A 22,040-nucleotide genomic window follows, 5' to 3' on the forward strand; every position below is an offset into this window, starting at 1 on the left:
TGTATAGTGTTCCTTTAACTAAATCATAAAAATCATTGCTGTGTTACATGAAAAGTTTATGAGGTCACATGAATGCTTGCTTACTGTGCATATGGTGAGAGCTGCGCATTTCAAGTTAAATATAGGAGCAGTTCTGGCTGTAAAGAAGTAGTTTAAGAAATCAAGAGAACTATAAATGGCCATCTGCTCTCTTCTCCATTTTTATTTGCTGAATTAACCCAGTGAAATATTTTAATGAATAACGGGTTGATATTCCATCTGTTCATTAATTTTTTCAAACTATACAATAATCCATCATTTTTACTGAGTGGAAACAATTTGCTACTTTGTAAAAATATTTTTAAAAATAGAGGCAGTGTGTGTAATTCAACTTTCCATTAATTTCAAGTGCGTTTTAGAGATGGAGCTAACTGAGAGCATCTTTTGGGTCAGGGTGCTGGGGAAAGAATTTCAGTTCTTTGAGATCACAATGCATATTGGGTGATGTATATCTTTGTTTTATAAGATATGTATGTTTGAGCTTATTTGAAAAGAACATAGAGAGAACCTTTCTCTGTATAGCCAAAGGTTGCTGAGATGGAAATGGCATCAATGATAATATAACACTCTGGCAAAAAGAGTGTAAGGATTAGTTCTTTAAAAATAATGTAAAACATATGTCACTATCGGAATGGAGCTTATGGCATTCCAATTCTGTACTCAATGCTACGAATCTAAAGCAAGTGGAGCATATGAACGTGTATATATGTATGTGTGAGTGCACGCAAAGGCACACACTTAAATTAAAATTTCATTTAAGTATATTTTAAATTTGTTTCTGGGTTTTGTTTTGTTTGTTTTTGCTTTTTCTTTTGATTTCTCTTTAGTTGGCATGGCACATTATATGCTTTCAGGCCACTTAAGGTTCACGTGTCCAGGAGCAGATGTCAGCTTAATGGCATCTTTAATGCCTGCTGTGCCACGTCCACAAGTAAATTCCCTGAAACAGCATTTGGCCAGAGGGTTCAAGCTGACATTTGGAGAATTGATGGATGAGGTGAGAGGTGGAGAAGAACAGGAAAAGAGCTTTAAAATAATCCAGTATTGATGATTTTTAACATTTCTACATCATTTACCAAATATTTTCTCTTCTGGTGGTTTTCTAGCTCAATCAGTTTTAAATAATTTATCAACGGATTTTTAAAAGCCTCTACTCCAGTTCTTATAGGTTTGGGGACCTGAGGGTATTCTTACCTATCAGTAGAGATATATTATTCCCTTTAAAGATAAGGGATATTTTGTACAGAGGGAATGGAAAATAATTAGTAACAATGTTCCTGTGGATTATAGGAGCCTCTTCTACATTAATATTATTTTGAAATAATGACTAGATTCTGAAAATTATGACAACGCACCAATCACCAGGTCTAAAGGAGATGAACCATCTTAGAAGCACACATTTTAGTCCCACCATATTTCACTTATAGCTTCTTTCTCCTGAGCAGAATGGATTAAAGCCATAGCTTTTTATTTACTCCTTAGACCTGTCTATGAAATATTACATACTTATATTTTTGTAAGTCTCTTGGGCCTCACATATTGTTCATATGATCTCCCACAGCCAATTTTTCCCCGTATTACTAACCAGAGTATCTAGTAAAATTGGCACTATTGTATCCCAATGCATAAAGCAAATGATATATTATGAAGTTTTTCAAGAGAAGGTTCCATTAAAATTTAAAGACCAGGCAAAAAAGAAACAAAAATTAAATGAGTCAGTGTTTTAAATGATTCAATATAAGAAGTCAAGGATTTCTGTTTGGAGGAATATGAATATAAAAATGTTTGGACGGATAGCACCAAATTGTAAAGAGAGGACTTCTCCGTGGGTTATGCCTTGGGGGATTTTTATTTTTCATTATTAATATCCTTGTAAAATTTAGTTTCAAAATAGACTATGAATGTTTCTGAGAACCTGTGGTCAGAGAGGTGACAGTGCAAAATGTTTCTATGAGCTACAAAGCATAAATAATAGATGGGTGTTTATTGACAACAATCCAATATAATGCAAATGCATATGAGGTGCATCTTATGGTAGAGAACTGAGTCTATCACGGCGATGCCAGGACCAGAACTCAGCTGACACTGCCTCCCAGTATGTGCCAGTAAATTCCTCAGTAGGTCATGTCTGACACAGTTATATATTTTCAAGATCATAGAGACATTTTCTTCAATGACAAAGAGGGAATATAACAGAGGAAAAATCATTATGTTCTATGAAAATTTTCCCGTGAGTTTAATGGAAATAATTCCATTCAAACATACTTTAATTTGAAATATATAACACTTTAATGTTTCTAATAAAATATGTTGATAGAAAATGTTCTAGGAAGGGCAATACAGCCTTCTCCTTAAATCTTCAAGAAAGCATACACGATAGAAGTTCTTTTCCTTTCTCTGCTACAGAGCTCTTAGGTAAGCTGCATGACAGCAGATTTTGTGCTGTTCTTCACCAACATATCCCTAGTGAGAACACAGTACAGGGCACACAGGCTCATAGGTGGATCTCAGGACACAGACAGTAACATAAAGGAATGACCCTGGCCGTGGATTCTGGCATCAGATAGCCTGGGTTCAAGTCCCACTTCCTACAGTTAATGGCTTCTGTAGCCTTGGGGGAAATGACTTAATCTCTCCAAGCTTCAGTCTGTGCCTTTGGGGATAAAGTTAACGACCTCCTAGGTTATTGTGAAAATTAAGATTTTATATATAAAATATTCAGTTCCATGAGTGGCAGAATTTGTGCTCAAAAAAAAAAAAAAAAAAAAAGTGGTAACTATGTCATATACTAAAGCTTGAGCTCTTCCTGCCCCAGGTAGAATTATTTATTTTTAAGCAAAAATTTTGGATGGAGAATGAGGCTTACGCATGAATATCAAAAATACTAGAGAATCTCTCAGGGCATTAGTGATTTCCAGCACCCCCAATATGATATATATAGCTCTCAGAAATGCCAGGGACTGGCGTTATTCCCTTACGCAGTCAGTCACTGGTAGCTGATTTATAAGTTAATGTTGGGTTCTTCCTTTGTTCCTTTGCCTTAATTGTGTACCATGGTGTCCAGAAAGGAGGAATAACACCAGAAGCTTGAAATTCCTCTGAGAGTGAAGTATGTTTATCAAAATCCGTAAAAATTCTCGATTATACAATCTGTTCCGTGAAAAAGCCTGTGTTGATTATCATGCTAATTAGAATACCTTCTACTCTACTGAAATGTCCTATACAATCAATATTTTACTGCCTTGTATCTCAAAGCACATAATTTCTAGTTTTCTGAAATGGAAGAGACAGATAGTACCAAATCTTTGTGTTACAGCCGGTTCCCCAGAGAAGCTTGTAGCTGTGCTTAAAAAAAAAAAAAAAAAAAAAAAGGAAAAAAGAAAATCTTAAGGCATATTGCCTGAACTATATACTGGGATATAATAGAGACATTTTTAACCTTATCATGTAAAGCTCAAGGGTATTACCTTCATAATCAGCCAAAGAAATGTATCAGGCTTAAAAACAAAAGCAAAAAACCGGAGACGCATCAATTCTCCCTTTCATTATAACTTTCTTTTCTTTTCTGTTCTAATTTACCTATCAACATTTTATAAATGAAGAAAAATTTTTACATAGACATTTATTTGACGAAATGAAAAATAAAATTATAAGTTTAACATATTGTAAAGAGAGCGCTTGATTGTTTTCATATCAAAAGATTTGAAGTGATACACATGTTAATTTCATTTGGACAGAAATATTTTTATTTAATGCAAGTAGTGTGTTAGGAACTGTAGACCCACTGACATAAATAAGATATGATCTCTACCTTCAAAGAGGTTTCGGCCTATTTGATGAAACAAACAACTATATAAAATAACTTAAGGTGAAATGGAATATGTGTGACAAAAGTACAAAGCCCAAAGCCACCTGCCAAGAAATACCAGAGAAGCCTTCATCAGAGAATTGGAAATCCAAGTTAATCGTGGAAGGATTAAGTGACCTTTTCTTAGGCATACAAGAAAAGGAAGTACTTCCAGGAAAGGGAGTATCATGAAAAAGTCATCCAATGGTGAAGGTTTGGGGACCAGACAATGGGTCGAGCTTGGCTGGAGCAGAAACAGCATGGACGAAATGCATGTGGTGTCAACAGGACCTTGAATGGAAGGCCCAGGGGACTGACTTTACAAAGTAAGCAGGGGCCGCTGAGGATTTCCGAGCAGGAAAATGATCTGACCTATGAGGGATAACGCTTCCCCTTAGTTTCCGCATCTCAGTTGGTGGCAGCTTCATCCCAGCAGAAGCTTGGACCCAAAATCTTGGCGTCATCCTGGACTCGTCTCTCACCCAACATCCCTCAGTCAGGAAATGCTGGGGACTAACCTAGAAAATAACCCGAACCTGGCCACATCTTATGTTCCCCTCCATCTTCATCGAAGATACGTCATCACTCACCTAGCCTGCTGTTTCCTCACGGATGCTCCTGTGTTTACTCTGGACTCCTCGCCTTAGAGTTTCTTCTCTACACAGCAGCCGTGGTGATCCTTTTACCACAAAAATCCAGCAGCGGGAAGCGGCGGGGTACCCGGGATCCGACCGCTAGTGGGTCCAGGCCATGGGGCAGCCCTGGGCGGTGGGGAGCGCGGAGGCGGCGCCCGCGCGGCTGCCTCTTGGGCCAGGAACTGGCCTACGTGCTGGTGCTGGGTCCCGGGCCGCCCCCGCTGGGACCTTGGCCCGGACCTTGCAGCTTGCGCCGGCACCCTTCCAGCTGCTCAACCTACTGGGCAACGTGGGGGGCTCTTCCTGCGCTCGGACCCCAGCATCCCGGGTGTGATGCTGGCCGGCCGTGGTCTGGGCCAGGGCTGGGCTTACTGCTACCAGTGCCAAAGCCGGAGGCCACCGCGCAGCGGGCATTGCTCCGCCTGGCGCCGCTGCATCCTGCGCCGGGACCACCACGGCCGCCCGCTGGGCCGCCGCGTGGGCTTGCGCAGCTACCGGCCCTGCGTGTGTGTCTGCTGCTCCACGCCGCAGGCGTCCTGCTGCACGTCTGTGTGCGGCCGGGCCCTGACCCGCCAGCCCTGCTGCGAGCCCACACACCCCTGCACACCGCCGCCCTCCTCCCGCTGCCCCGGCGCGGGCCGCTCACAGGCAGGGTCTCCGGCGCAGTTCGCGCTGGCCTTGGTGACCGACACGTGTGTGGCGTGTGCACCGCTGTGCGCGGCTGGACCGCTCTTCCGTGGGATGTTGCTGCTGAGGGGCCAGACCACGTGGGAGTGGGCTCGGGGCCGGCACTCTGACGACCTGGGCCCCTCCCGCAACCTGCAGGCAGCCCTGGGGCCCCGCTGGGTCCTTGTCTGGCTCTGGCCCTTCCCGGCCTCCCCGTGGCCAGGGGGGACGACATCAGCTTCCAGACCACAGCTGATGTGGGACTCATGGCTTCCCGACTCCAGGAAGAGCCTGAGCTGTACAAGGAGTGGGGAACGGGAGAGGGGACTCATTTCAGACCCACCCCCAGCCTCAGAAGGGGCGGCAGGCTGGTACTTGATGCCTGCTTTCGGCAACTCCAGCCCCACCCGTAGTCTTGCCCTTGCCCAGCTTGGGCTCCTAGTGTCCAGGGCTTGGGCCCTGCGGCTCTGCCTCTATCAGTGGCCCCTGAGCACAGCGAAGGGTCTGGAAGGGGGCTGCTCGCCTTCCCAGCTGCCCCTTTGCCAGGTTAATAAAGTGCCCACTTGGTTCTCGGACTCCCTCCGTCTTTGTGGGTTTCTGGACCTTCACTGTTGCCCGGGCTGCTGTTTTTGGTTCCTCTGATTGGCAGGCCTGGGAACCACAGAATGCCTGAGGGTGTGAGGAGCCAGGGCTCTGCCTCCTGCGGCCTTGGGGCGGCAGGGTGGGGGGGGCGGTGGGGGCCGGCCAGCAGCTTAAGGCAGAATGTAGTGAACCAGGGTATGAGAGTCCAGAATTCTTTCCCAGGTTCAGTGCTTTATAATAAGTTAGGAACATTTCACAGCAACAATTTCAGTGAACTTCTCTCCAGCTAACCCAGTGCACTGGGCAGCAATTAGGCGGGTGATAAAGCTCTGAGAGTTGATGTGATAAGATCACGGGGTAGTAAATGGAGGAGTCCGGATTTGAACCCGGATCTTTGTGCTTTCTCCTTCACCCCTGAACAGCCGAAAAACTCAAGGCAGAGAAATCAGGTGGGGATGTTCAAGCATCTGTGCTGGCTGGTGCTGAGGCTGCTAAGCTTCTCCTCTCCGGACTCCTCAGGAGCTGCTTGTTAAACACTTTTATTTAAATATAATAAATAGACACTTCCAGTTAAATGTGGCAGGCTTAAACATGTGAGTTTGTTTCCTCTTAAAATCTAAAATGATAGTAAAGAAATTAAAAGTGATGTAAACTTACAAAGACAAAGAAAATAGGGAGACAGCAGTAGACCAAAGAATCTGACAACATTCTGAAAGATGGAAAGTGGGTAGAGGCTCATTTACTCTCTTAGAGAATCAAAAGTTGAAATTAAGCATTCCCCTCTTGGAGGGGCCGAGAGGCAGCCCGATTGCCCCCAGGAGCCCTGGAGAGGTTCAGGAATTCCACCAGCACGGTGGAAGGCAAGGTTTGGGGCAGACAGTAGGGACTGATTCAATTTGAGGTCTCTATGAGAAGCAGCTAGGTTGCCCCTCTCCCGCAGGACCCACCTGACCCCTTGCAGGCAAGCAGCTACCCCGCTGCGGTGAGGGTGAGGGACTGGACCAAAAATGGGGTTAAGTGAAAATCTACATGTGCTGCTGGGGGAGGGCGGTAGTCCTCCAGTGACGGGGCAGGCTTGCCTTCCAAGAGCCCTCAGAGAAGCCCACCCTTCCGGCAGGCTCTGCGCATGCCCACAAAGGTTTGAGCTGCTAGGACTCCTTTGTTTGTCTAAATATCGTGCTCTGTTATTATTTTTTAACTCTGTTAGGAACTTGGTGCACCTGTCACTTTGTGCCATCCATGAGCATTGGCCACCTTCCTGTTTCCTCCACTGCTTTACCCTTCACCCTCCAGAATATCTTTTCTTGTTGTTGTTGTTTTTTAATAGTGAAAAGATACAAGGAAATATTTATAAAATGAAGAGAAACAACACCCTCCCCCCCCCCCCAATTTAAGAAATGGATACTGTTTCCTTTGAAGTCCCTGCTGTGCCCCTCCCTGGTAGAGGAAACACTGTGCTGTCTTAAACATCCCCTTGCTTTGCTTTGTGATTTTATTACATATGTTTGTACTGGTTTTGCATGTTTTTCAACTTTATATAAATGGAGCCATACCATGTTTATTCTTCTGTGATTTGCTTTTTCCTTCAATATTATGTTTCTAAGATTTATCCAAATTAATGTGTGTGGCTGTAGAGCATTCCTTTTCCTTGCTGTATAGTGATCCATTGAATATACCACTATTTCTTTTTCTCTCTTGTCCCTCCGATCATTTTATCTACCCCTGTGTATGATCTCCTAAGATCTATACTTGGCCCTTGCTCTTCCATATAAATTTTAGAATCAGCTTGTCAAGTTCCACCAACTTGGAAAAATCACCATAGTGAATGGAACCCAACTGAATCTATAGATCAGTTCGGGGAAAATCAACATCAACATGAAATTGAATTTTCCAGTTCGTGAACATGGTGTATCTCTCCATTTAATGTTTTCAATAAAGTTATATACTTCTTCTCATAAAAAAAAAATCCAGTAGCATTACCCTTCCATTCTAAATCCTCCAGTGGTTTCTCGTTAAAATGTGTGCCCTTTCCTGTGAGCTGCAAGGCCCTATGGGGTTCCTCTCTCTGTTCCTGCTTGACCTGGCCCCTGGCCATTCTCCTCCTCACTGGCTTTGCTTCAGCACCTCTCCTTAGTCTCCTGTGGTTCTGTCAATGCTCCAAGCTGTCTTCCTCCTCAGAGCTAGTTCAGTTGGCTCCTCTGCCTGTGACACTCCTCCAAGATTACCAGAGCTCCTTCCTCACTTATTAAGGTTTCTGCTCAAAAGTCACATTATCAGAGAGGCCTTCTGGGGGAGACCACCTTGCATGAGCTAGCAAGGACCTCCATCCTCTGTTCCCTTGCCCCTCTTACTGTCTTCACAGCAGTAATCACCACGTGACCAATTACATATGTATGTGTTTTGTGTCTGTCTCTTTTTGGTAGAATTTAAGCACCTTGAAATGTTGTCAAACATTTACTTATATCATACATTCCAGGCACTCCTTAAAGAACTTTACAAATATTAACTCATTGAATACTCATAACAACCCATGACGTAGGTAATATTGTTCCCATTTTTATAGACTAGGAAATTGCAGCCCAGAGAGGTTAAGTAACTTACATAAGATGTCACAGCTCGTATGTGATGGAGCTTGAACTCAAACCCAGGTGGTCTGCGTCCCTCACCACTACTAAGTTGTGCTGTCTTTTGAAAGCAGGGACTTTGTTTTGTCCACTTTGAGCTGGTACCTAGGATGTGGCCTGGCTCAGTATTCAATGAATAAATAAACTTTGATCATATTACTTTGAGGTGGTAGTACAGAATCTCTCCTGTGTTCAGAAACCAGTGGAAATATAGAAAGCTAAAAATCGGAAAGTTTGTTTCTGTTCAATCACCGTATACTATTTATTTTGAGAATACACTTAACTTTTTTTGTGCGTGCTTTCTGGATTTTTTTTAATCTGCCTGCATGATGCCATTTTCTATTAGAACACTGTTATTGTAAACTCAGCAGTAAATACTAAATATTCAATACTTGACTGCTTTTTTATGGTCATGTACTGAGTTGAGCAAATTAATCAAAAGAAAGCTTGTCTCTAAAAGTTCCTCTTTTTAATTTCACTGTGGGAAATAGTCAATAAAAAGATGTTTGATGAGGAAGATTAGCTTTATCAAAGTGAGCAAGCTTATCTTGATCATCACAAGTGCCAGACACTGTGCTGTGCTGTGAGTACACAAATCCGTAAGGTACTCCTACATCTATGGAGTTCAAAGTCTGGGGAACTGTGATCGACTAGTAAGTAAGTACAAAGATTATTAGCAGGGGACAGCAGGAACATAGAGTTATGTGTTTGGAGAACTAGGCAAAGACAGAGAGGTGACAAGGAAGGCTCGATGGAGGAGAGGAAGTTAGGTGTCTTAAGAGGCTAGCGAGTATTCGCAAGGCTGACTCAGGTCTGGGGGTGAGGTCGGGGGTGGGTATTGGTGATGATAGTGGGTTACAGGCTTTCCAGACAGAAAAAGAAGCATGAATAATAGAAACTTCCCATGTTGTAAATCTTTGTTCAATTTGGTCTTTCACGGGGAAAAAGTTCTGTTAATTTGTGAGAATCCAATTTCTTATTAGCACTATAAATAGCTTTAAGACTATTGAAGGTCAGAACTGCATATGTATAAAAATTGCTGACAGGAAATGATGTTATCATGTTATAGGCAGTTGAAAATGCATTTCCTTTTAATTATGAAAATGTGAGATTATGGTTTTATTTTTGACTTCTTCCTCTGAGAATTGACATTTTGTTACAGTTTTAGAAAGCAACCAAATTTCTACAAACACTGGTTAAATTTTTGCTGAATTTCAGATTTGTTTCCGTCTCAGATACATTTTTGTAATAATATTATTCTTAACATTTGTTTATAATATATCTTTAAAATGTATCCAGTTATTTTATTTGTGGGTACAAGTTGGCATAGATATTTTGTGGTATTCCATACATCTTGGGCAAGACATCTAGGTTTTTCTTTACAAAACTTTCACAGGATAACATCTTAGGTTTTATGATCTTGAAAATTCCTTTTATCCGTATCATGCTTTCTGGTGTACAAAGCCTGTCACTTTATCACTTTACCTACATTATATTAATTGATCCTAGCAATAGTTCTGTGGGTTAGACAAAGGGTAGCTACTTTAAGAATTCCATGTACAAATTCCTGCTTCTCTTTTTACTGGCTTTTCAAATGCATTGCACTCAGATTGCTGTTGAGAACATGTAATTCCAAATAAGGTGTCAGGGCTCTGTGAAGATCATTGATCAAATGGCACAGTGAGAGCAACGTCGATGGCCAGTGAGTCATGTGACCAGAGTTTCGATCAGTCTTGGCCCTTTCATCACCCGGACGTGGACACTGGACATCTCACTAGATGTTTTGGGTCTCAGTTAATCACACCTGAAGATGATTTGGAAGGGAAGAGACTAAATCATCTCCATGGTCTCTCCTAGTTCAGAGTTCTGAGACTTGATGTGAACTTGAAAGTAAATGAAGCAGAATAAACACAACCATTAGAGGAATCGGTTAGAAGATTTCGGTGAAGCATGGAAGTTTTAAGACCTTGTGACACCTGTGAAGTGCATTTGGACATGTTATCCTAGGCATTCTGCAAATAGGCAGCATCTCCTCAGATGGAATGTACCAAAAGCTGGTTTCATGTTGGCCGTGGCACCATTTGATATATGTGACCTGAAATTTACTTGGTAAGGCAGTTGCATCATTTAAGTGATCTGCTTCTAATAGGAATTTTTTATTTCCCTAATTATACTACACAAAAATTTTCTGCTAACAACGTTAAAGAGAATTAAAATAATTATTTTCAGATATTGTAAATTAATGGAAATACAGTTGACACTAGGAAGAAAAACTGGCTTTTTTGTTTTGGGTTTTTTTTTTTTTTGCTAAAGAGTATTTTTTTCAACCATCTACCTATGAAATGTGGAGTGAAAAATAAATTTATAGAAGTCATTTTTAGAAAGCAAGAGTGGTATTAAATGTTGATATTATAGAGCATATATTTATTTTCTTATGAAATCTCTCTTATGTGAAGGTATCTGTATCCCATGAGAATTGTTGGGAATTCATTGTTTTTTTGTGCACTGATCCATAAGGTAGATAATTGACAGGAGGTTAGAGCTAAGATTTATTGCCACTGATGGTACATTTTCTAGGAAAATGCAGAACTTTCTTTTATATCATTTTAGATCAAAGGCAAATTTTATTACCAGCTCCTCAGAAAATCACTGGTTCCTTTTCTGAAAATCTGTGATCCTATTTGGAAAAACTCTTAATTTCTTCTCATTATCAGAATCGCCACCAATTCCCACTCCTTGAACAATTCCTGTGTAAACTCCACTGCACACAAACCCTGCCCAAGAACCTCTGCTCCTGGAAGCAGAAAATATTATAACAAGGGGCCCACATTCACATTATTTCTTAAAAACTAGTCTTTTATCCAATACAAAGATCACTATGGGAGAAAACTATGGAATCTCTGACCACCCATTCCTATAGATTGCACACCTATCAGAAGAAAAAGTCCATAAACCCAAAGCTCAAATTATTTTTCTTTCTCTGAGATGAATTACTAGGTAGTTGTATTAATTCTGTTTCCTTTCTTCAAGTAGAATAGAAAGAGGATAATGTAGTTGGCTAATTCTTTGAATAAGTATCTTATTAATTTGTGTATCCTTGGTACCTAGTAGGTGTCAATAATTCTTTGTTGTATAAACAAAGAGCCCCCTAGGCTTCCAACCAAAGAGCAAATACACAGGATGTTTACTGCAGAATAATCCACGAGATACTAATAGCAAAAGGATCATCTCTTCTCTCCGTAAACATATTCAAGAGTCATTAAGAGTTCAGAGTGAACTAAAGTCTTTCAAACCTCAGTATACTTAGTGCTGACATCTTAAACTAATTTATGGATGTGACTTTTGTAGTATGTCATAGAGATAATTTGTCTACAGTCGTTTCATAAGCATCACTGAATAGCTTTCCTGTAATAAAAGTCCATCATCATTATATTGAATATCACTTAAATACAGAATGTAAGTTGTAATCTCTTGTAGAATGCATTTAAATACCTTGATTAAACCCTACTAACTCAATTTCAAATGACATTTCATGCCCTTAGTCCCTTAGTTTTTCCCCCCCCTTCACCTGGTGATTCTCTTTCCTTGGCTTCTCACCATATTCATTGATTCTATTTTTCTATTAGTTTACAGAAAAATTAGGATATTTATATGAGTTTTCATTAACTACCATTATGTAACAGTTTTAGATTGTGCTATAGTGAGGCTAATTTAGATATACTGAGTTTCTCATTGTTAAATTGCATTTTAATACTATCTTTTCTTCCAACATAATTCTTCACTAACATTTTTCCTTCTCAGCATATTTTGGATTCCAGCTACTGTAGTCCAGCTGAAATCTTTCACCAAGGGGTGGGGTTTAGCTCCATTATAGCTGAGCTGGTTAAGTACCCTTGAACTACAGTAACTGTGGTTTCACTGGAGGAAGACGATAGATGGGCAGAATGCTGGAATTAGCTCAGTTTCTCAAGGTCAGCGGCTAAATGCCTGGTGCTGGCCGAGCTGTATCAGCATCACCTGGGAAATTCTCAGACCCCACCCAGACCTACTGACTGAGAAACCCTGGAGGTGGGGCTCACAATCTGTGACTTCACAAGACATCCAGGGGACTCTGATTCACGCTTAAGCCTTCCCTTGCTGTAGAGAATTCTCTGGGGGCCAAAACAACGAAGAACACCACCCCATCTCGGGGAACTACAGGTGATAACAACCCAAACCTCAATTAACTTAAACTGAAACGCAGTGAATATATGTCCATGCCACTCTCTCTCTTTGTCACAGCTTACCCTTCCCCCTCCCCATATCCTCAAGTCCATTCTCTAGTAGGTCTGTGTCTTTATTCCCGTCTTGCCACTAGGTTCTTCATGACCTTTTTTTTTTTTTTCCTTAGATTCCATATATATGTGTTAGCATACTGTATTTGTTTTTCTCTTTCTGACTTACTTCACTCTGTATGACAGACTCTAACTCCATCCACCTCACTACAAATAACTCCATTTCGTTTCTTTTTATGGCTGAGTAATATTCCATTGTTTATATGTGCCACATCTTCTTTATCCATTCGTCCGATGATGGACACTTAGGTTGCTTCCATGTCCTGGCTATTGTAAATAGAGCTGCAATGAACGTTTTGGTACATGACTCTTTTTGACTTATGGTTTTCTCAGGGTATATGCAAGAGGGAAGAGATATGGGAACATATGTATATGTATAATTGATTCACTTTGTTATAAAGCAGAAACTAACACACCATTGTAAAGCAATTATACTCCAATAAAGATGTTAAAAAAAAAAAAAAAAAAGCTGAAACGCAACAGTATGCATGGGTTTCAAGAGAGACAAACTTGAGCTTGCATCCCAATGAACGGATCCCTAACAGAGTCCTCTGGGGCAACGCATCTGAGCCTCAGGTCCTCATCTGAAGAATAATGCTGTCCTTGCTGGGCTTATGTGAGGATCTGATATGATATGGGAAAAACAATATCCAGAAATACTTTTACTTTGTCGCTAATGGGGCTTAAGTGTCTGGCTTTCACTTGTACAAGTCCCTTATAAATAATATTAAGTTTTGAAGTTGGTATACTTTTTTTTTTAAGGAGGACTTCAAATTGTATTAGCTTCAAGCCCCACAGTATCCCAATGCACTCCTGGCATAGGACAATGCTTGGCAGTTATTTGGGTATTGAATCTATTCACTATTTCTGCCACTTTTTGTCATTTATTGATATATTTGAGTCCTGAATTTTATTCTCGAATGACTTATCAGCGTAGCACATAAGCCAGGTGATGGGTGCATGGTACACATTTCTGGATGACAATGAGGCTGAAATGTATTTAGGAAACAAAACTTCAGTGCTGAGGGATGTGATCGCTCACAGAGCAGGAGTTTGCTTGCTCATCAGATCAGGCGAGGATCCCAGCCTCTCTTTACGTTTATCTAATGCATGGCAAGCAAAGTGTATGGAGAGCTGAATTTTTTTTAAGATAAAACCCTTTTTAAATCAATGGGAAGTTGCTTAAGATTCAAATGACAGTTCTCTGAAAGTCAGCATGTATTCTTTGCCTTCTCTTTGACAATGATTATAGTAACTGAACAGAATATAGTCTTCTACATTCAAGTGTATGCATGTAGACACTTCAGGTTATATTTCCAAAGTAGCATGTATAGACCTAGCCAGGTGTCTTTTCTTTTTTTTTTTTTTTAAAGGAATTCCTTTATTTATTTATTTATTTATTTATTTTATTTATTTATTTATTTACTTTTGGCTGTGTTGGGTCTTCGTTTCTGTGCGAGGGCTTTCTCTAGTTGCGGCAAGCGGGGGCCACTCTTCATCGTGGTGCGCGGGCCTCTCCCTTTGCGGAGCACAGGCTCCAGACGCGCAGGCTCAGTAGTTGTGGCTCACGGGCCTAGTCGCTCCGCGGCATGTGGGATCTTCCCAGACCAGGGCTCGAACCCGTGTCCCCTGCATTGGCAGGCACATTCTCAACCACTGCGCCACCAGGGAAGCCCTGTCTTTTCTTAATACCGATGATGTTGTGCAAGAAAGTACTTTTGCTCGTTGGCTTGAAAATATACCCTGCAACATTAACGAAAGTATCCTTCAGCATCACCAATTATCGCATTTCTATACGACTTCAATTAATTTCATTCCAGAATATAGAGTTATCTGAGCAGAGATTTTTTTTTTTTTTTTTTTTTTTTGGTTTAATGACAGGAGTGCTAGCAGTTTCAGTATTTATCAAGTGCTGACTGGATCTTTTTGGTTGAAGAGTTGGTTAGGAAAATTACTGTCAAGCTCACTCACCACCATAGTAACCGAATTTTAATACCTTCTGGGGGTACAGACATTTATATAATCTAACTCTATGGCACTGAGGTACAGTGTATGTAGTGTATTTATGATTGAACAGAAAGTTTCAAACAGCAGCCTGTGAAATTGGATTTTAGATGTAATGTACCATAAATAAGTGCTATAAAGATTGCCTTTAATGCTATAAATCAGATTTTATTGGTTTCAGCTATCTCATTCTGGTTATTGTATTACCCACAAAATCAAAGGAAATCAAAGAGCTGGAATATTTTTTATTTTAATATCCCATATTCTACAGTAATGGCACATGCACCCTTCCAGCTTCCTTTTTTGGGTAGGTTGGACAAAACTGACAGGTGGCAGGGCCCGGCAACATATCAGGGGCAGGATCACTATAAACAACCAAACTTTGGGGACTTGAAACCTTTTCAAATTTCCTGTCTGTGAAATATACAAGGTAGGTGAATTGGCAGATCTCTTTCCTTTCTGAGATGCTGGCTGTCATGTTTTCATGCAAGGCTGACACCTGGAGAGATTGGCAGGTGAGGTGAGCTTTGCACCTTCTGCAAAGCTGATGGAATTTGGTGATGCTGCTTTCCATTGAGGATAGAGGGTATCCATGCATGACCTATCTGAGTTATTTAAAGTGCCAAAAACTATTGCTATAAAATAAAGTTGTGTCCTCAAACAATCTCTCAGTGTTCAGTTTAGAATCAACACCCTTCTCCCCCAACACACACGCACACGCATGCACACACACGCACGCACACACACACTTTACAATGCTTTTTCTTCAGTATGCTTTTAGTCAAGAAAATCAACATATTTGGCATTAAAAATTGCTTAGGAAAGCATACACGTGGGCGTGCCGATCTGCCCAGCTCTCGCGTGCGCCATGTCTGGTTCTTCCAGCGTCGCTGCTATGAAGAGAGTGGTTCAACAGATCCGGCTGGAGGCCGGGCTCAACCCTGTGAAGGTTTCCCAGGCAGCTGCAGATTTGAAACAATTCTGTCTGCGGAATGCTCAACATGACCCACTGCTGCCTGGAGTATCTTCAAATCCCTTCAGACCCCAGAAAGTCTGTTCCTTTTTGTAGTAAAATGAATCTTTGCAAGGTTTTCTAAACCACTTTTCATAAACCGGTGAATATTCAAAGGAAAGCTGAATTTGAAGTCAGTACAAAAGCCTGTCTCTATAACACATGCCATACTATACAAACTTGTATTTTTGTCAGTCCTTAACATCTACCTCTCGGAATATTCATGAATTTCTGTTTCACAAGGGTAATTGTTTTATATACACTGGCAGCACTGTACAATAAAATACTTAGTATAAAAAAAAAAAACCAAGAAAAGCATACACATGAACTGGGAGAGCCCAGGAGGCTACAGTAATCTAAATTTGAACTAGTTAGGGGTAGAACAGTTTTCAAGCTATTAAAAATGCAGTTGTGCTTGGTTTTTGTGTAGTTTTCCTCTGTGTTTACTTGTACAGATACTCTGAGTTCCAGGCACTCTGAGAAACCTACCTAGACATTGTGGGGATGGGGATGACCTTTATTTTTCAAGGTTGAAGCCATAGGACCTGAAGAAGGCAAGAGGGGTAGCAGGGGTTTCTTGAAACAGAGGCTACCAGAGAGCTACATCTTCATGATGCTTCACTTTTTAATTTATTTTTACTGCAGCGTTACACCAGATATGTTCTCCTTAGTTCCTCCACCTGAAAAACAGCCATTCATAGCAATCAGAGAAGGTACCAAAATGTTGTGCTTTGTCTTGATTACAAAGAAATCTAATTCCCACAAATGCTTAAGTAATCTCGAACTTACTGGAGATAAAAGCCATATAGAACGTTAACACTGCTAATATTATGCCAGTCCAAATTCAGCAATTTTTTTTTTTTCCAAAATAGGAAATCTTCTTGATGCCACCTTCCCTTGCCGCGAACTAAGCTGGAAGAGCTAAGGGGATTATGCTGATCAGGGCTTGACATTTATGACGGCCAGTTCACTGATGAAAATACAGCCCAGGAGCTCAGCCCTAGACCTGGGAGGCAGCTGGATCCCAGAGTGTGCTTTGGCACTTGTTTTAGGCTGCACTCAATTTTCTGGGAGCCCCGTGGGCTGCCCGCATAGAACAAGGAAGTGTCCCTGTCTGGAAGGGTATGTGCAGCTGCAAAGAGAAGCAAAGGGGCTTTTTTTCTTTAAGCACTTATGCCACTAGTTCCATGTTCTTAATGGAACATAAAGGAACTTCTTTCTCGCTCTCTCTTTTCAAGGCTGGCCTTCTCCAAGAAGCTTTCATCAATGAAAACCCTCTCTAGTTTCAGTCCAAACAAATGATTCTAACCAGCATTTACCTTTTCTGTTCCTCTCTATGTGACTGTTTTTAGGCAAATGCTAAAAATATAATTTTATATTTTGGTTTATTTGGTTTGCTTCACCCTGTCTCCTGTCCTAGCTTAATCAGCCTAAGATCACCAGAAATGACCTTTTATTCAGCAAAGTCAGTGGTAAGTCAAAGGTCTATTGCACCATTGCAATGAGGGAGACTGCATGCCAGGGGAACTGTGGGGCATCTCACCAAATAAAGGAAAAGACAGAGGTTATTATAGGATTTTTTAAAATAAATTTATTTATTTTGGGCTGCATTGGGTCTTTGTTGCTGCACACGGGCTTTCTCTAGTTGCAGTGAGCGGGGGCTACTCTTCGTTGTGGTGCGCAGGCTTCTCACTGCGGTGACCTCTCCGCTGCAGAGCATGGGCTCCAGGCGCGTGGGCTTCAGTAGTTGTGGCTCGCGGGCTCTAGAGCACAGGCTCAGTAGTTGTGGCGCAGGGGCCCAGCTGCTCTGCGGCATGTCGGATCTTTCCGGACCAGGACTCGAACCCATGTCCCCTGCATTGGCAGGCAGATTCTTAACCACTGCGCCATCAGGGAAGCCCAGGATCTTGAAGGATAATGGAGTTTAGGTTAAATTTAAATAAAGCAGTGTTTGGATAGGCTCAGAGAAAAGCAGGGCTGTGTGCAAAGGGTTTAACATCAACTCTGGACTGTGAAGTGAATCTAAGGTCCTGTTTCCTTGGAAACTACAAAGTTAAGATAAATGTGGAATATTGTATCCAGAAACCCCTTATTAGAAGCTCTGCACTTGGGTTGGAAATTGAGGCTGCCTCTGTATCAGAGTGGCTTAGATCCTCTAGGCAAGAGTGGGATGTTTCATTTTTACTGATATAATTTCTAACAAACAAAGTTTTTGATAGTTAATGATTTTAGAAACCAAAGCATCTTAGTAAAAAAGCAGTAGTCACCCGAAGAGGTGATTGTTATGACACTTAACAGCTGCAATATGGGAGAAGTGTTGTTTCCTGTTAACTTTTAGCTGTATTTGTCTGAGTCTATTTTTCCAGATGTTTAATGGTCAGGTACTTTTTTAAAAAACTTTCTTAGTCTAATCTTTATTTTCTTACTTCCAATATCAGCTAGGAAAACTTAGCTTGCAAAGAACAAAATGCTCAACATAAATGGGATTAAATAATTTTAAAAATGTATAGGCTAACAATATAAAAGCTGAGGAATGGAAAGGGCTTCAGGCAAGGTTTGATCAAGCATCTTTTAAAAATCACTAAATATCTTATTTCTCTCTCTTCCCATGGGTCTCTATATTGTCTGCCTTGCCCACATCTTAAATATTTAGCTCTTTTGGAACTTGAAATGAATAAATGTTGGCCTTCATATTCTACCTTTCATGACTCTTTCATATTTTATACATTTTTTAGTCCTGCTTTCTTAATAATTTTATTATCTCTATATTTTAGTTCACTGATTTTGTCATCATCTTGTTCTTATTTAGCTGTTAATCTGTCTTTTGGGTTTTATATTTCAATTATTTTACTCCTGGAAATTCCAGGTGGTAATTTTTCAAATCTCCCTGGCTTTGTGATAGTGCTCATAATTTTAAGATATTTTTAATTTCTCTTTTTATGTCCTCAATAATTTAAAATACACTAAATTTTTATTCTATATCTTGTAGTCCTATTATCTGAAATCTATTTTCAGACATCTGTTTCTATATATCTGTTGACTTTTACATGATGAATTTTGGGGGGTTTATTTGGTAATTTTGGGTGGTGAACTTATGTTTCTTAGGAGTTTATTTGTTGGAATCTCATGCCTCCCGGGTTAAGCATTAGGGTGGAGGTGGGAGGCATGAATCTCAGGAGAACTACTGGCAAGAATATTGTATGTTAAATTTTCAGGTTGTAGGTTCCTGTATCATGGTGTAGGAAAGGTGCATACTCCAAATCTATGTGAGAGCACATTTGTGAGGATATATTCTTGGGGGAAACTTTTACAAACCCTGTATAAACTTTCATTCACCAGTATATCACCCTGTGCTGCTGGGAAGTGTGTGTGAGTGTGTGTGTCTGTGTGTGTGTGTGTGTGTATTTTTTTTTACAGGGGGTGAGGACATATATATATTTAATCCACCGTTTTTCTGAGGGTTAGGCCTTAAACTTTACATATGGTCCTAGTTGCAGCTCTCTGACTTTTTGCAGACCTAAGCCACCATCTCCTGTCCCCACATGGGCTGTAAAATGCAAGTTTCTTGGTTATAGAAAGTGGCAACCAATCTCTGCCCCTTGCCCAGTCTACCCTTCCTGCTCTGGTCTTCAGTTCCCACTTTATTTTTCATTTGGATTTTCATTTCTCACCTATGCAGCCTACATACTGCTGGGGAGGGTGACTCCACTCTCATCAACTGGCCTGGCTGAGAGATTTCCCTCACTTTCTTTTGGGCTCAGCCATGCACTTAAAAGGATGTTTGTTGTATTTTATTTGGCATGTCTAAGTGTTCTGTAGCAAGTGGTCTAGGTTACCTAGTCAACCATATTACCAGAAGGGCTGGCCCTGACCTACCTGGGGCTTAATTTAAGGCTAGCTCCTCAGATGCCACATAAGTGGCTCTAGCAGCTTCTAGGGGCAGGGATTGGTTGCCAGTCTTGTTCATAAACACAGCGAGTGCCTCTCTGAGTATCTTTCAGAAGACCTAGGAGGATTCCTCACGCCCCCAGATCACACACACACACACACCCCCCAAACCTCTCATAAATATTTTCTTGTATCTCATTTCTTGTCTCTCATTGGCTCATATTTTGTTAACTGTTTTGAACCAAACACTGTTGTTAAGAATTGGAAGATGCTAAATAACTTAAGCCAATCAGAGTCTGCCTTGGTTGCTAAGAGTGGGGTCACCTTCCCCAGTAGCATATAGATTGTGTGGTTAAGGGATAAGTATACAGTGAAAATTGGAGCTCTGTTACAAAGAAAGCAAGGCTGAGATGGACAATCCAAAATAGCTGATGTCACACATTTGCCCCTTGTGTTATACACATTTTAATTTAGTTCAGTTCAACAAACATTTATTTAGTGCTCTTTGTTCCATGACAGGAAACAGCCCGGGGCTTGTAGAGATCACATAATTATCATTTTTTTAAATCAGAAAGACCACACCTCTGCTAAGTATTTATCTTAGGTCAAATTTTGTTAGGTACCTGAAAAACAGAAGAGTTGGCTTTTTTTATGATGTGTTATTATTGGTGAAATATTTTTTTTGACTGTTGAAATAGATCAAATATAAAAAGAATGTAATACATAGACATACATGCATAATGTATATGGATATATGTATACACCCACACACACGTATATACATATATATACAGCTTAAAGAATAATAGGAAACAAAAAACTGTGTACCATCACCTAGCTTGGAATAAAGACGCAGACATAGAGAATGGACTTGAGGACACGGGGAGGGGGAAGGGTAAGCTGGGACGAAGTGAGAGAGTAGCATGGACATATATACACTACCAAATGTAAAATAGGTAGCTAGTAGCTAGTGGGAAGCAGCTGCATCGCACAGGGAGATCAGCTTGGTGCTGTGTGACCACCTAGAGGGGTGGGATAGGGAGGGTGGGAGGGAGATGCAAGAAGGAGGGGATATGGGGATATATGTATATGTATAGCTGATCCGCTTTGTTATACAGCAGAAACTAACACAACATTGTAAAGCAATTATACTCCAGAAACTAACACAACATTGTAAAGCAATTATACTCCAATAAAGATGTTAAAAAAAAACAATAGGCAGAAATAATAATAATAATAATATAGTATCAGTTCCTTAGAAGCCCTCTCTACTTATCACATCTCAGAACTCATACTTCTTTCAGAGGTAACATTGCTGATTTTTGTATTTATTAATACCATTGGGTATCTTTACACCTCCACACATGTATGTAACCATAGGCAATATATTTTTTTTAGTTTTGCTTGGTTTTGGATTTTATATAAATGGAATAATACAATATTTTTCTAATTTGCTTTTATTTGGTCAGTATTGCTTTTAATATTCACCCATGCTGGTATAGGCAGCTGCTGTATTATTTATTTATGCAAACATATACTATTGAATGACTATAACACAATTTTTGGTTTTCTGTTGTTAATTTATGTTAGGTTGTTTCCAGTTTGGTCTATCAAACAATGGGTCTGTGGACATTTTCGAACCAGTATTTTGGTGCATGTGTACAGAAGGTTCTTTGGGTCTATATTGAGGAGTAGAATTGCTGGTTTTAAGGCATGCACGTGTCCAGCTTCACAAGGTATAACAAATCATTTACTGAAATGACTATACCAGTTTACCTTCCCAGCAGTACTGTATGAAAGTTTCATACAATATAGTGATTCACAATTTTTGAAAGTTAGACTCCATTTATAGTTATTATAAAATCTTGGCATATATCCTGTTTTGTACAATATCTTTGTAGCTTATTTTATACATAAAAATTTGTACCTCTTTATCCCCTACCCCTGTATCGCACCTCCCCCCTTCCCCTCCTCACTGGTAACCACTAGGTTGTTCTCTATATCTGTAAGTCTGCTTCTCTTTTGTTATATTCACTAGTTTGTTTTATTTTTTAGATTTCACATATAAGTGATATCATACAGTATTTGTCTTTCTCTGTCTGACATTCCACTAAGCATGATGCCCTCCAAGTCCATCCATGTTGTTGCAAATGGCAAAATTTCATTCTTTTCTATGGCTGAGGAGTATTCCATTGTGTATGTGTGTGTGTATGTATACTTTAATTATTATTCAGCAATGTATTTAAAATTTTCCATCATGATTTCTTCTTTGATCCATGTGTTTTTCAGAAGCATGTGTTTTATTTCTAAATACAGTTCTTGTTCTAGACATCTTTTTGTTTTTGATTTTTAACTTAATTTATGTTATAGAATATGATCTATATGATACCAACTTTTGAAATATATTGA

The 22,040-nt window shown here is 40.3% G+C and overlaps 2 protein-coding genes and 1 pseudogene across 2 annotated transcripts in view; all 3 read left to right on the forward strand.

Moving 5' to 3' along the window:
* The window catches only part of HS6ST3 (heparan sulfate 6-O-sulfotransferase 3), a 648,331-nt gene that overhangs the window by 449,096 nt on the left and 177,195 nt on the right, over nt 1-22,040 (forward strand). The gene's annotated exons all lie outside the window — the stretch shown is intronic.
* LOC132352700 (probable palmitoyltransferase ZDHHC24) lies at nt 4,637-5,600 on the forward strand (annotated as a pseudogene).
* On the forward strand, nt 15,600-15,800 carry LOC132352634 (guanine nucleotide-binding protein G(I)/G(S)/G(O) subunit gamma-5-like). The gene has a single exon (XM_059903244.1). The coding sequence runs from the start codon at nt 15,600-15,602 to the stop codon at nt 15,798-15,800; it is 201 nt and encodes a 66-aa protein (XP_059759227.1).

Source organism: Balaenoptera ricei, chromosome 18, assembly GCF_028023285.1.
Source record: "Balaenoptera ricei isolate mBalRic1 chromosome 18, mBalRic1.hap2, whole genome shotgun sequence".
Taxonomy (NCBI): Eukaryota; Metazoa; Chordata; class Mammalia; order Artiodactyla; family Balaenopteridae; genus Balaenoptera; species Balaenoptera ricei.